The sequence below is a fragment of the Acanthopagrus latus genome, chromosome 5 (genome assembly GCF_904848185.1).
Source record: "Acanthopagrus latus isolate v.2019 chromosome 5, fAcaLat1.1, whole genome shotgun sequence".
Taxonomy (NCBI): Eukaryota; Metazoa; Chordata; class Actinopteri; order Spariformes; family Sparidae; genus Acanthopagrus; species Acanthopagrus latus.
The window spans coordinates 26,941,916-26,956,549 of NC_051043.1; the positions used below are offsets into that span (position 1 = coordinate 26,941,916).

At 43.2% G+C, this 14,634-nt stretch overlaps 3 protein-coding genes across 8 annotated transcripts in view; 1 reads left to right on the forward strand and 2 right to left on the reverse strand.

Annotated features, from left to right (window-relative positions):
* The window catches only part of LOC119019844 (membrane-associated phosphatidylinositol transfer protein 2-like), a 44,916-nt gene extending 37,626 nt beyond the window's left edge, over window positions 1–7,290 (forward strand). For 3 of the 6 annotated variants that reach the window (XM_037098772.1, XM_037098773.1, XM_037098774.1), the window contains 8 exons: window positions 1,166–1,314; window positions 1,413–1,529; window positions 1,630–1,746; window positions 1,844–1,992; window positions 2,076–2,225; window positions 2,355–2,535; window positions 2,697–2,825; window positions 2,916–7,290. In XM_037098772.1, the coding sequence (XP_036954667.1) occupies window positions 1,166–1,314; window positions 1,413–1,529; window positions 1,630–1,746; window positions 1,844–1,992; window positions 2,076–2,225; window positions 2,355–2,535; window positions 2,697–2,825; window positions 2,916–3,284 (1,361 nt within the window). In that variant the 3' untranslated portion in view covers window positions 3,285–7,290. Of the gene's footprint in view, window positions 1–360; window positions 652–1,165; window positions 1,315–1,412; window positions 1,530–1,629; window positions 1,747–1,843; window positions 1,993–2,075; window positions 2,226–2,354; window positions 2,536–2,696; window positions 2,826–2,915 lie in introns of all 6 variants that reach the window. The other 3 variants (XM_037098768.1, XM_037098771.1, XM_037098769.1) reach the window with 2 other exon arrangements.
* Window positions 7,276–9,316, reverse strand: arl6ip4 (ADP-ribosylation factor-like 6 interacting protein 4). Its single transcript, XM_037098779.1, has 5 exons — window positions 8,986–9,316; window positions 8,553–8,888; window positions 8,013–8,130; window positions 7,740–7,809; window positions 7,276–7,651 (listed from the first exon to the last, which is right to left on the reverse strand). Exons 1-5 carry the CDS (start codon window positions 9,149–9,151, stop codon window positions 7,595–7,597), a joined length of 747 nt encoding a protein of 248 aa, XP_036954674.1. The 5' UTR covers window positions 9,152–9,316; the 3' UTR covers window positions 7,276–7,594.
* Window positions 9,317–10,149: 833 nt separating this feature from the next.
* Window positions 10,150–14,464, reverse strand: mthfd2 (methylenetetrahydrofolate dehydrogenase (NADP+ dependent) 2, methenyltetrahydrofolate cyclohydrolase). Its single transcript, XM_037098776.1, has 8 exons — window positions 14,250–14,464; window positions 12,509–12,693; window positions 12,244–12,366; window positions 11,972–12,124; window positions 11,779–11,886; window positions 11,587–11,679; window positions 11,360–11,485; window positions 10,150–10,880 (listed from the first exon to the last, which is right to left on the reverse strand). Exons 1-8 carry the CDS (start codon window positions 14,327–14,329, stop codon window positions 10,732–10,734), a joined length of 1,017 nt encoding a protein of 338 aa, XP_036954671.1. The 5' UTR covers window positions 14,330–14,464; the 3' UTR covers window positions 10,150–10,731.
* Window positions 14,465–14,634: the final 170 nt, after the last annotated feature.

Sequence of the window (14,634 nt, forward strand, 5' to 3'; positions counted from 1 at the left end):
CCTTCGAAGTCCGTCCCCTCCCTCCTCTCTATCTCACTTTTGTTAGCAAAGCATTTATTTGTACTTCACTTAACTGATCTGCACACTGCTGATTTAGCACCTACAGTGTAACCCCGGAGCTGCACATCAACTAAACACGACAGCAGAGCATGAGGAGGACGTTCCACAGCAGCAGCGCCGCCTTAACTGCACTAACAATTATGTTTCAGCTTCGACTTTCACAGCTCTGTTGCAGGCAGCTTACTGACACTGGACACATCCCAACATCCCTCCACAAACTGTGTAAACTGTCATAAACATGCCATGCCAACATGCATCCTTTTTTCATACGATTTCTTTCTGTGTTTTTTCTCCCCATAGCCAATTCATGCCAAATTAACCAATCCAAAAAGTTCAGCCTTTTGTCCCAACTTGCCTTATCGTCACAAACCAAATTCTTCCTGAAAAGTCCTCCTAAGACCCGTAAGAAAGCAGGGGCTGGCCAGGCCACAGGATTTCCTGATGCTCATCTAGCGGCAGAGCTGGACAGTGAGGCAGAGGCTAGTGAAGGTCAAAGTCCCCTTGGTCAGTACGAGAACTGCCTGTCAGCTGGGCTGGACTTTGCTATATCCGATCTGGTCTCTCTGGACTCCCAGGCGGAAGTGGAGCAAGGTATTTCTCTAAGGGAGGGGACATCCACGTGAGGCTGCAGCTCTTCTCTCTGTGCTGGTTTACACTGTGTCAAAATCCAAAACCTCAATGCTGCTCTTCCAGAAAGCCTCTTTTTCCTTCCCTCTATTCATGTTCTTTCATAATTGATTCATAAGGGAACAAGGCAGTCACTTTCAGTAATCAGGGATTGTGCATAAATCGGGACCTTCCTTTTGTTTTCAAATCCATAATCCTGACTAACATACTAACATGAATCCCAACCTTCAGTTGCTCATATAATCACGTGTCATCTCTTAACTGTGTTTTTGCTTCCTCCTGCATTTGATTTTCCTGTGAATAACATTATAAACTCCTGATTTCCTTCGTTTAGCTGAAGAACTGCTGGGATCGGTGTTGATTGTGGTTTAACGCTGAAACTGTCTTTTTCTTTAGCGGGGCATCACATACCTCACGCTAGTTTTGTGAAGTTTCGTCTTACATTTCTGCGCTTGTATTCACTTCATTCCCATCATAGTTGCAGCACGGTGGTGGGGCACAAAGCGGCTGGACTTTGCCCTGTACTGCCCCGATGCTTTGACCGCTTTCCCCACCGTGGCTTTACCACACCTCTTCCATGCATCCTACTGGGAGTCCACAGATGTTGTGTCTTTCCTCCTACGACAGGTAAGTCAACTTTAGAAACCACCATTCGTTATGTGACCAGCACGATGTTAGTCCTCGTCAGAGATACTGAGGAAGAGCCATTCAAATGTCTCCCGTAGGTCATGAGGCATGAAAACTCCAGCATCCTGGAGCTTGATGGCAAAGAAGTGTCTGAATTCACCCCCTCCAAGCCTCGAGAGAAGTGGCTCCGAAAGAGGACTCATGTGAAGATCAGGGTAGGGATCAGAATAATTCTCTTACTCCCATCCGTAAAATCAGCATCGATAACCTTGTAAGATCAAATAATCATGCGTGTTTCTTTCACTCCCTCGACAGAACGTGACTGCCAACCACCGTGTGAACGATGCAGTGTTTACAGAAGACTCCCAGCAGGTCGTGACGGGTCGCTTCATGTACGGTCCTCTTGACATGGTTACTCTGGCTGGGGAGAAGGTGAGCACTCCTTTGTCATCATAACACCACACATAGACTGCTGTCAGCGGTGCTTTGGTAATTTTGTGCTCAACCAAGGTTTTGTAATCCCGGGCAGGTTGACCTGCACATCATGACCCAGCCTCCGTCAGGAGAATGGGTTTACTTCAACACAGAGGTGACCAACAGCAGTGGCCGTGTGTCTTTTGTTATCCCAGAGGACAAACGTCTTGGAATCGGAGTCTACCCGGTCAAAATGGTTGTCAGGTACAACAGCAGCCAGAGAAAAAAAAACAACTTCACCTGGTCTTTGCTTTTCTCTGTTTTCTTACTCTGTTTTCATTCTCCAGAGGCGACCACACATTTGCAGACAGCTACCTGACAGTTATTCCAAGAGGCACAGAGTTTGTGGTCTTCAGCATCGACGGGTCGTTTGCTGCCAGCGTGTCGATCATGGGCAGTGATCCCAAAGTGCGGGCAGGAGCTGTGGATGTTGTCAGGTAACTCGCTGCTGCTCGGCTTCTCACGTTTTCTCGGGTTTGAAGCGAGAGTCTCTTCCAGACTGAAGCATATTCGCATCCAGCATAGTTTTTTTTTTATTCTGATCTCCTGTTCCTCTCTCATTGCAGGCACTGGCAGGATTTAGGCTATTTAATCATCTATGTGACAGGACGACCTGACATGCAGAAGCAGCGGGTGGTGGCTTGGTTGTCTCAGCACAACTTCCCTCATGGTATTGTCTCCTTCTGCGACGGTCTGGTCCACGACCCGCTGAGACACAAGGCCAACTTCCTCAAAGCCCTGACAGAGGTCAGACTGGGAGGACGGGAGGATTGAGGGTTTTTTTTTTTTTTTTAGTTATCTATAGAAGTAGCATAGTTTGTCTGTGTGTAGTCTTGATCTTTGTGAAATCAATTGTCTAGAAAACACACAATACCAACCAGTTCTTATGTTCGTTTGACTGGTTCCAGGCACACTTGAAGATTTTCGCTGGCTACGGATCAACCAAAGACATCTCAGTCTACACCTCCATTGGTCTCCCTTCCTCACAAATATACATCGTTGGTAGACCCTCCAAGAAGATGCAGCACCAGTGCCAGGTACCATTTGATTGTTTCATGCGTAGCTTGAAGAAATATTAGACTTCTTGATAGCTGACAGTCTGTCTCTGGCTCTGCTCATCTCAACAGTTCATCACAGAGGGATATGCGGCTCATTTGTCCCAGCTGGAGTACAACCACCGCTCTCGGCCAGCCAAGTCCAGCAGCGCACGCATGGTGCTCCGTAAAGGCAGCTTCGGCTTGGGCGCAAACAGCGACTTCCTGAGGAAGAGGAACCACCTGCTGCGCACCATCTCCTCCCAACCGGCCCCCAGCTCCCCAACAGGGAGCATCCACAACCGACCAGAACGCACACAGAGCCAATCAGACGGGGAGCGGCTGGAGAGCGTTCACAGCCACAGCCAGGGAGCGACACAGCGCAGCATGAGCATCACAGCCAGCTGCTGGGGTCGCAGCAGCAGCACCAAGCTGGAGCCCGGCATTTTCAGCCCCAAATGAGATGAGCAAGACAATGTCCCTTCTGGAGAGTGACTTAAAAAAAACCATACAGGGCTGAGGAAGAGACTCCTGACAAATACACAAGCAAAGAGTAAGAACAGTTTGCACCAGATGGGTAAATACCACAAGATAAACAACAGGTGCTACAAACAGCTCTTTATAAAAACTAATGCCAGTCACACTCAACACCAATATTTATGGACAGGGGCTGTATTTATTACAAAACACACACACAACTCAACAGGCATTTCAAGCATCTTCCTGAAACAGGAACATGCACACAAGTAGTCATAGCTTATATTCTAGGAATCTAGACTGTTTCTACTGTTTAGTAAATATTTATCAGTCTTGAATACAAGGTCAGCTTTTCCTCCTACAACAGGCTTTTAGACTGGAGAAGGTCACACATACAAGCGCCCCCATGCGAGAACACAAACCGGCTACAGTCGGCCAGTATCAGATCCAAGATACTGAGCTGTAACTGCCAACTGCAAGCACAACAATTACTAAAGAGATCAACTTTGAGCATTATGGTTTGAAAACTATGTCATTTTTACGTGATAATCAGACAAGTTCAGGTCTCGGAGCAGAGCTGAGAATCGGGTAGAACTGGACTGTGTTTGTTTTGCGGGTGTGACCGAACAAACACACAAGTATTTAAACGAAAATTGATCTCTCCTGGATTTTCTTTAGGTCGAGCATCATCATTTTGAAACATTTAAAAACAACATGAAATGATTCGGGAATACTTGTCGCATTGACTTAATAATAATCGAACCACACAGTCCAGTTTTGCTCGCTTCGTACTCGTCCCTCAGACCAAAGAACCGTCCGGGTATCACACGAAGCAAACAGCGAAATGACCCTTTAACTATGTTTGCAGCTGAAACTTGTTCCTGGGATTTTTTAGCTTTTCACCACATGTGATCATAGTGCACTGACAGTAAATATATGACTCAGCTATAGGGAAGAAAACTCCTACTACTGAACGTTAACGTGCCAAAGCAAACAGTGTAGAATGATACGCTGTACATGACGAGGGAGGAAATGATTCGGGTCTCCTGTGTAAAAATGAAATAGAGTGTGTAAGTATGTAAGAATGCCTTAACAAGGCTTGTACATAATTGTTATATTTACAGTGCAGATCTGGTATCTGGTCCACTGAAGACCAGTTTTAAGTGTCTTCTTTACTCTGGGGGTAAACATCACCTCATTCAGGATACACTTTATTGATTGATTAAGATAATTGTTGTTATTTAAGACTATAGATATTTTAAAATGTATTGATTTTGTGAACAAAATGTGTTTTAAGATTACTTTAGCTATATTGTTTTTTTATTTTATTTTATTTTATTTCTTTGAACTTCAGTTGCAGCAGCCAAAACTCAAAGAGGTCTTTGCCTGGCACAGTATTGTATTTTTATGATTTCTCTCTTGCGGATCACCAGAATTGTATCAACAGAACTTCTATATCTCGTGTCATATATTGTATGTTTGTTATTATCTATTTTGGAAATTTGGGATATGGCTTCTCTCCGGTTATCCCACAGCTGTAAATGAGGCGTTGAATGTGCTCATAGATAATCCTCCTTAGGTTAAGGTCTCTTTTCTCTGTTCTGCTGCGCCTTTTAGAGGAAGAACAATCTGCAAATTGTAAATTCTGTACAATATGCTGTCAGAAGTAGATACACATGGAGCTAGGATTTACTTTATGCTGTTCGCCATTTATTTCCAAAAGGGGTAGAAATGTGTGATTTATTCATTCACAAAATGATGTTTATTTGTCCCTCTAACAGACATGTACAGAGCTGACTGCAATGGACCAATATGGGCTCAAATGTAAGGGGAAACGTGCAATATTACTCAACCACACCGCAACATCAGGCAGACCGTGTTGAGTGAATGTCACTGTGCACTGACAATCAGCTCAACAGGCGCAAGTGCTACTGACGTCAAATTGCAGAGGGGTACCTGAACGCATCTTACCACTCAACAAAGGCACAGGAACACATCTGACATTTTAAAAAAGGAGAGCATTCACAGAAGAAGTGATCATGGTTTGAAATAATACAATAAGCGATCTTAACTTTATGCTCTAGTGTGAAGGCCAAGATAAAGTCACTTAATTTAAAAGTGCCACATGATCGCACCCAGTTCACTAGTTCCATCTGGCCTGAAAACAAATCCAAACCCTTCACGGAGGTTTTGGTGTTTACCTCTTGACTGTGTTGGAGTTGTACAACGTAAAGGTCCAGTGTGTAGGATTCAGGGGCAGAAGTGGAATATTTTATTTTTCATTTAATGTATAATCACCTGAAAACTCATGCTGTGCTCCTCAGAGGTAGGACCTTTATAGATTCAAATTTCTGGGCACCACAAATAGTTGACAAAAACCTTGGCCTACTGTGACAAAATGATCTTCAGCAACGTTATACCTCAGGAGTTCAGCCCCTGTGCATACATAACATGAAAAACAACATGTGGTAACAGCCAAATACAAATACTGTTGTCTAAAATGCAGCATTTGTGCATTTTGTTTCATTTTCGTTACCATAGAATGAGGGACCAGGCTCTCTTCCACATACTCTGCTGTGTCGCACCACCATGTTTCCACAGAAGCCCAGAATGGAGAAATGAAACACTGGTTCTGTAAAGGGCCTTTTGCATTTTCAGTAACCACCGTTAAGGAAGGTGGAAAAAAGGGATATTCATTTGGTTGAATCTGCCAATAAATCCTGCACAAAGGACTTTTAACAGAACATTTTTGAGGCTGTAGTTTGTGCCGTTGTCGAACTTTATTGTGTTCCACCGAGTGGTGTTTCTATTATTTTGGCTATCCTTTTCTAATTAATGAGGGAAGGCTTAAATCTCAAGGCTGAAATACCTATAACTTCTCCAACCAGGAGCTACCTGGTGAAGAAAGGTGCAATTACCTGCTGTACTGCTGTCCCTCTGCATTTTGACCACTTCAAAGATTCGGCTTGAAGCCATATATCTAAAAAAAAAAAAAAGCTGCTGATTAAATCAAAAGCTGTGTGTATATTAATAGTAATAATAAGACAAAAAGGACAGACGAAGTTGTTAACTCCACCACCCTGTTCCCTCCCTCAGAGATCTGGATTACCTGGATGACAAAATCCAGAGAATGTAAAGCAGTGCGGTTATCCTCTGGGCAGACAGACACACACATTACCAGAGGCCTTACATTTCCCTTTTTTGCCTTACATTGACCATTGTGTTGCGAGGCCTAGAATGAACGCTGCTCACTCCTGAATTGACTTCACAAAAAGGATAGACTGTTCATGCAGACCTCAATAGGAAAAGGCCATATTTTCTTAAAAGGCTTTGGCTTGCTTTACCTTTTGAAGGAAATGTACAAAAGGAGAGATCAGTTTGATGTATTTCCCCACCACTAGGCAGACCATCACTATCTCAAGCTTCGTTCCCCGGGGTTAATGCAATGCCACAACTGTTAGATCGACAGTTAACGTTTATAGGCTGTATATATATACACACACACACACACCACATACCTTGGTAAATATTTTCATTGTACAGGGTGTGAATCTTGTAGGTTTTGGATAACTTCATTTTATCCATTCCCTTGTGTTTTTATGTACAGTGTATAAAGAACATATAAAGAACCACTCAGTCATGTTGGCCTTTTTTTTTTTTTCTCCTGAATTCAGTGGCGACAATATTATAAAGTTTAGCTCAGTGACGAGGAGGGAAAATACTTTGCAGTTCACTCAAAACTGTTTATTTTAAAGAATTCAGTCCGTACAAATGAAGATTCCTTCAGAGAACCATAGAGAAAACAAACGTACATACGGTGCCAGAACTTTTAAAAAGGTTTGCAGAGTCAGGGAGGAAGAAGAAAACACTGAGCTGCATAATGTCGTTGGTTTTACACGAGGAAGACGTTTGAAAGGCCAACAGTCACACATCAACTGACAGAATAACTAAGTGTATTCTAGATTTATCACTGAACTGCTTTTTTTTTTTTTTTTTTAAAAAGATAAAATAAATAAGCATTTATCAGCGTAAACAAACATTGAATGTGCAAACTATTTGGGACACCTTCACCTTGTGTAGAGTTCCTGTGGCAGCTGACCCAAAACATTCAAGTCTCGTCTGCTTCTCTTTATGTCTCCTTTGTGATCAACATGGATGTAATAAGGCAAATCAAGAGGAGATTCTTTTTCCTGTTTTAAACTTGTAAGTGTACTTTGATATTATCCAGTTTAATCACAGGCAGACGTTTAAAGTTGTGATAAAATTCAGCTTATTGAGGCAGATCACGGCATCTTCTACCTGTTGATACCAAGTTTCCTCTGGAAGGCGTTCCCGTCTCCCTTGGTGGCTTGCTATGGGATGAATGGAAGAATCGTGTTCGATAAAAGGGATCTTTTGCGTTTAATTCACAAGAGCTATAATTTAAACTTTCTGCTGTACCTTGTTGATGTCTTTATGTTTTTCTCGGCTGACAATCTCCTCGATGATCTCTCCTTCTCCTCTCACCAACCTGGAAGAAAACGCACAAACAGCAGCAAGTCAGAGTTCAGCGTCTGATCAAGGTGCATCAAGAAAACACTGTCGTTCAATACAGTAAATACTCAGCTTTGGAGAGTGAAATGGACACAAAGAGTTTGTTTACTTTGTGAATCTGAACAGAGAGTGCTCACTCAACCGTTATAGATTTTAACCTAGCGGAATGTGCTGGCTCACCTGGTCCGTCCCGTCTCTGGGTCCACAACCCTGCGGATCACACTCTGTCTGGCCTCGTACTCCTCTTTTGTGAGAGGCCGCTTAGTGGAGAGTCGGGCCTTCTGCTCGTCTGTCATCGCTGTAGAGGAGAACAGAGCGTGATGCACTGAATATCAACCAGTATACAAAAAAATAAGACCTGGTATTTGAAAATGATTTTAAAGTGAACAGGGCAAAGTGTAAAAACAAAACAAAACACAATGTTGACAATTTAGACCCTCAATTACCACCACTGGGGTGCCTTTGAGCAAGGCACTTAACCCCAGCTGTTCCAGTGGAGCAGCCTCCAGGTGTGAATATGTAACTGTGTGAATATGAACAGGGTGTTCCTGAAAAAGATAGCATTGCTCTGACTCACCTCAGTGTACAACTCCTTATTCTATGACAGAGGAGTTGGAGGACTGAACACAAAAACCCATCAAGACGACCTTGTTGACAGAATTAGTATGTGTGAAACTATAATAACAGTAAAACCCGGTGTGATGTCGTGTAAAGTCCCACCAGGTCCGAGCTCCACTGTCCCCTCATCACTCTGCCACACCTCCAGGTAAGATGGAGGTTTCTCTGCTGGAGGACTTAACAACACCGCCTCTGTTGTCGCCTTCTTCTTCTTCTCCTTCTTCTTCAGCTTCTCTTTCTTCTTCTTCTCCTTCTTCTTCTGTTTCTTTAGCTTCGCCTTCTTCTTCTTCGACTTCTTCCTCTTGGCTTTACCCTTTTTCTTTTTAGTCTTCTCATCGCTGGACGAGGAGGAAGATGACGACGAGGAGGAGGAAGAAGAAGAAGTGGACGAGGAGGAAGAGGAGCTTCTTCTTCGCTTCTTTCTCTGTGTTTTCACATCTGAGGGAGAAGCAAAGAACACGTTTAACTGAGTACTTTGATAATTAGACTTTTGTTGCTGTCAAAACTTAATGTTTCCGCTACATAAAGTCCCAACCTTGTGTTTTGTGTGGTGCGTTCTTTGACGATCTGCTTCGACTCCTGCTGCTGGACGAGGAAGACGATGAAGACGACGAAGAAGAAGAAGAAGAAGACCGTCTCCGTTTCTTCTTCGCCTGTTTTTTGTCTTTGTCGGCTCTTTCAGTGGATCTGCTGCGACCCATCACATCAAAAACTATGAAATTAAGTTAAATAAACTTGGGAAATCTTTTTAAAGAGCAGTAGACAGTGACGAAGTGAGTTGGTGTTGTTGCTCTTGCCGTTTTCGAAAGCGTGTCCGTCTTTAATTTCCTTCCGCCGGCGACGTTGAATGGGTTATTTAGGTTCCTAGTTCCTGCCTCGGTGTAACCTACAGACACATATATAGCGTCCTTCATGCTTCCACTCCAGTTATATTGTACTCTATATTCAACTACATGTATTTGATGTTTATATTTATTATTATGTGATTTATAGTTTCAGATTATTTATTCAAAATATATTCAACAAATAAGTTGTTTTATTTTATTATGTTCCTTAACAATTTACTCAATATCTCGTAAAAAAGAAACAATAATGTATATAATGTAATAATAAAAAAAGGCTTATATTTGTTACTTTTACTATGTAAAAAATATGCAAATTGTTGTGTAGTTTTACTCAACATTTTGAATGCTGTCATTTTAATTGTTACCGATTATTTATATACTAAAAGTTACTAAAGTTACTCCTTACAAGTAAAATGTATATTAAAAGTAATGAAGCACTATCAGCATACCCACAGCATCGAAAGATAAAAAGACAGAAAATTTTAAAAAAGAAAAAAAAAAGGGAAACTAATCGAAGGAGCCATCTTTTCTACTTATCATCAGGTTTAATTAGGTGACCTAAAACAATATCACCAGATCTTAACAAATGCATGCAAGCACCGTGGGAGAATTTGACTTTCTAGAGATCTGTGGTGATCATGATGCCTGTCATACGAAATGTAGAAAGCTGGATCAGAGGGTGAGGGCAGGAGTGAGGAGATATTCAACACCAATGCTAAAGGGCAGTTATTTATAATGATACTGTTTGAGACGTGGGTCGTATTTGAAAGTCGTTCATTGGTCGATGTGAGGGGGAGGGTACGAAATCAGCGCCACTGTAAAAGAAGAGACAATCTGTGTGCACAAGGCGCATCCACATGAGAAGATATTTGTAATATTTATTTCAAAGTTTTTACAAAGGCATTTGTGAATCTTTAAAGCTTGTATATTGATAAACATACTTGTTCCTGATGGTGTTAGCCCTTATCACCTTAGTACATAAGGCTAAACTAATGCAGAGAAACCCGACAGACAAGCCTCAATACTTCTGCATTCACTGCTCATCAGCTTAGAGTTAAATACTGTAACCTGCCACCATTTGTGTTTAAATAGTGTAACCACTGTAGCAATAAATAAAACAATCTTTCAAGATTTTCTCAAAACTCCAAAAGTCCACAGAAATGCATCGCAAATGATAAATACCTTAATTCCTGTTACATAAAAACACACAGCTGCATGTAGTGAATGTAACAGTCTAAACATGGCTGGACTTAGAGATAGGAGAGGTTAAAGATGTCAGCAGCTCGAGAGCCTTAAAGCTATCATCTTTCCACTCCGTGTGCAAGTGGAGCTCATCAGGTAGTCCCAAGTAAAAAAATATGAGGGGGGGGATGGTAGTGATGGGGGAGAGGGGAGAGCTGGAATGTGTCACTATTGCTGGGATTTCATTCAACCCATTAGGACGCAGCCGCCATGCGGATCCTCTCTGGGGGAAAGAGCAGGACGTTCTTGGCTGCCTTGATAGTGTTCTTCATGAGCATCGCCACAGTCATGGGTCCCACACCTCCAGGGACCGGGGTGATGAAGCCCGCCTTCTGTCTCACGCCTGGAAATAGACAGGAAGGGTTTTAACGTTACCACATGAGGGAATTAACACAGCACACATACTTACTTACTGAATTAAACGTGATTTTTACATTATTTGGAGTATTTATTTTGTCAAATTTTGCTGAGCACAGGACACCTTACAAACACAAATTGTCTCCACTTCACATCCTGGAATGAGACCCACCAATCAACTATCTTTCTAAAGTGTTTACGAACAGCTCGGACAAATCCTACTGTATCTACCTTTACATTCAATAGCTGTTGAATTATATTAATATGATGATGTGAGGTTCAGTTAGCGTTGCCTGTATAAAAGTCCTTCAGAGAGATCTATCTAACTTTGAGCTTAAGTAAAAAATGTTAATAAGGACTTCTATTTTGAGTAAGGAATGTGTGAACTCTTGCCACCTCTGGACATCACAGATACACGAGACACCGAGGATGTTGTGTCAGATCGTGTTTAACGTCTAGCCTTACCCTCAAAGTCAACATCTCCAACCAGTCTGTTCTTTCCAGTGATCGGGTCCTGCACTCTGTTTATTCCAACGTCAATCACCGCTGCTCCCTCTTTGATCATGTCCGCGGTGATCAGGTTCGGAATCCCTGATGTTCAATAAATACACACAGGACAGTTAGACACCAGAAACATAACACAATCTACTGGTTCAGTTCAGAGTCAGATGGATGCAGAAACCCGCACCAACCTGCAGCCGCCACAATGATATCAGCGATTTGAGTGTGCTGGCGAAGCTGCTCCTTTGGAGTGTGACGGTGAGAGATGGTGACCGTGGCATCGCCTGCAAGAGAATATTAATGAATTTACACCATTTACATTTACACCAACCATCTTTTAAAACAAACAGAAGAAAAAAAAACTATCATGCATTGTAACCCACCTCCGGGCCTCTCATGGCGGCCGTCTGTATGCAGTAACATGGCGATGGGCATGCCCACATTCTTGGAGCGTCCTGCAACGACGACATTCTTCCCAAGTGTCGGAATACCTGAAAGAATTCAGACGTCAAAAGGTTTGTTACGCAGGATTTCAATCTTAAGAGGAAGGTGGTGGTACACGGTCACTCCTCTTACCTGTGCGTTTAATAATTTCCCAGACTCCCCAGGGAGTTGCAGGGAGCATGGCGGACTGATCCAGGCACATGCGGCCCACATTCACAACGTGGAAGCCATCCACATCCTTGGTTGGCGAAACTGCATTGCAGATTACGCGCTCATCAATGTGGTCTGGATGAAAACAAGGACAAGCTGCTGTCAGTACAACGAGATCTCAAACACTTAGAGAGACATGCACCTGTAGAGTGTTGCCATCTGTGTTATTGAACGCTGTTCCTGTTTCGCCGTACCTGGCAGAGGCAGCTGGACCAGCAGGCCGTCCACACGATGATCTGTGTTGAGTTTGTCGATCAGGTCCAATAACTCCTCCTCGCTGATGTCCGAATGCTTGAGAATTGTCTCACTAGAGATTCCTGTGGGAGGTTAAAGTGAGAAAACAACTTTAAAACAAAACAAAGGCGAGCTTGTGTTCTGTTCTTATGCAGAATAAGTGCATTTACACGTACATATGGAGGTATGTGGGTGTATTTTTCTTTTCTTTCTTTTTTTTCTTACCGACATCAGATGCGGCTCGTGTCTTATTCAGGACGTAGGAGTGACTGGCCGCGTTGTCTCCTACAAGAACCACGCTCAGATGGGGTCTCCTGTGGCCGGCCGAAACCCATTTCTCCACGTCGGCCCGGGCCTCCTCCCGAATCTGCCGCGCTAGTTTCTTTCCTGAGATGACCACCGCCTCCTGTCTGAGAGTGAGCGTGTAATTACAATGGAGTCAGAGGACAAACCACGAGCTAATAAAAGGTTAATCTGTCAACCTGAGTTTGGGGCTGCTAGGATAATCAGCATTCTTCCAATTTTTCTGTCTGAATATTCTCTACTAATTTAATCTGAAATCTATTATCTTCTGGACGTGTACTCTGGTGAAGGAGTTCTGACACCAGAAACCTGTAACCAATCTCAACCCTTCAGCCTGAGCACCAATTCCAGCCACTAAAATTAGACCCAGCCCGTCTCCACCTGACAGAACCAAATGCTCCATAAGCACTTGTGCTGCGAGAAGTGTTGTATGTTTCACACGGCCAAACAAGCTGCCCAGTTGTGTTTTTTTTTTTTTTCTTTTACAAGAATGTAATCATCAAGTAGCGTCAGTGTATACTAAACAAACCGGGTTGACCTGCTGCTTTGTCCTATTTTTCAAAAAGGCACCAAGACAGTTATGCGTTACGTAACGACATGGCAGAAAGCTGTGGCTAATAACTGGAAATTAATGAGCCATTGAAAGTGACGTAACTGCCCTTTTATTCTGCCCAAACTAATTAAACCTCACAGAAAATTATCACATCTTTGGGGAAAATGGGGTGAGACCGTGGGGCCAGTGTACCAGGTCCCAGATAAAAAAAAATAATGTGCCATGGCTTTAGAGGCCAGTGAAGTGCTCTTTATCAGTTTATCAGTTTAAATGCAAAATAAAGCTGCCTGCTGAGAGGAAATCTCTCTTTTCACATGTTAAATGTTGTGGTAGATGTCCCCCACCTCAGAGGACAGTTGAGTCTTTTGTTATTAATGAATTATTAATTCATTTAATCTATTTTTATTCTCCTGCACATATCCCTTGGTGCATTTTTTTGAGTTTAATTGTTAATCAAGTTGCATCTGATAACGAGTCCTGCATGACATAAAAGGTCCTTAATGATCCATCTTGTGCCTCTCGAGCTGCAAGATCATGTGCAGGAAGAACATGAGGTTTTTTTCTGGATCTCAAGCCATTTAGTTTATTCAATATATCTCAGTCATGCTACACTCAGCACGTTTGCAATAACTACCTGCACAGGATCCTGCCAGTTCCCCACGTTTTTTTTTTTCACTTTCTCACGTGTCATCCAGGGAGGAATGTCTCCTATATATATTTGCGTATGCATACCGCTTCCTTGTGTGCACTCCCACACCTCGGTCTCCAGCTGAAACCTGGCTCCTATGGACTGCAAGCGCTCAGACCGATTTCATCAGCCTGTCTCCCGCTGCAATGTTACCGGCGTGCCGCTGGGGGCGCAGCGACACAATGTGTCTAAACTGCGGACATTTATGAATGCCCGGCTCTGTATCGTCAAACAAACCCACCCACCTCGTGTGTAAATACACGATCAAACATTACAGATTAAAAACAACAACAACAAAAGATACGTATGAAGAAATATGTATATAATAGACTGAAAATCAAGTCTCTTCCGTGTTAGGAAGAAGCGCGAGGCATTCCGTTAAAGTGCCGTTAAAAAACGCACAGCTGGCGGGTTTTACTCACCTCGAGGCGGAGGTGTGCAGTTTACAGACTTGGTGCTGGGAGTGTTGGCACAGTTTCCTGAGAGTCCTGACGGCTGCCATTGTGACCGGCTGAGAGGAGAAGAGAAGAGACGAGACGAGACGAGACGAGATGAGAAGAGACGCCGCGGCTGATTACGACACGAGAGAAGCACCGCCCGCGCTGACACAGGGACGTCTGTGAGCCGGGAGATGAGAGAGGAGGCTTTAAAGCGCCCCCCCCCCCCCTCCTCCTCCTCTACGTCACTGCCTGCGTCACTGTTATCTGCTGCCACACCTCTACTGCTCAGATAACTGAGCTGCTCATCTGCAGCCAGGTCTCAGTTATCTGCTCTATAAATACAAGTGACAGCATTCAGAAGTATTAC

What these genes read in the sequence shown, in the direction of transcription:
- arl6ip4 (XM_037098779.1), bottom strand. Translation starts at nt 9,151, where the DNA reads ATGGGTCGCAGCAGATCCACTGAAAGAGCCGACAAAGACAAAAAACAG. An exon ending in GACAGTGGAGCTCGGACCTG is followed by an intron (nt 8,131 to 8,552) that starts GTGGGACTTTAC and finishes TCTCCTCTACAG; the next exon opens with CGATGACAGACGAGCAGAAG. An exon ending in CCAGAGACGGGACGGACCAG is followed by an intron (nt 7,810 to 8,012) that starts GTGAGCCAGCAC and finishes GTTTTCTTCCAG; the next exon opens with GTTGGTGAGAGGAGAAGGAG.
- mthfd2 (XM_037098776.1), bottom strand. Translation starts at nt 14,329, where the DNA reads ATGGCAGCCGTCAGGACTCTCAGGAAACTGTGCCAACACTCCCAGCAC. An exon ending in GGTCCAGCTGCCTCTGCCAG is followed by an intron (nt 12,125 to 12,243) that starts GTACGGCGAAAC and finishes GTTTTCATCCAG; the next exon opens with ACCACATTGATGAGCGCGTA. An exon ending in GGAAATTATTAAACGCACAG is followed by an intron (nt 11,887 to 11,971) that starts GTAAGAGGAGTG and finishes GAATTCTTTCAG; the next exon opens with GTATTCCGACACTTGGGAAG.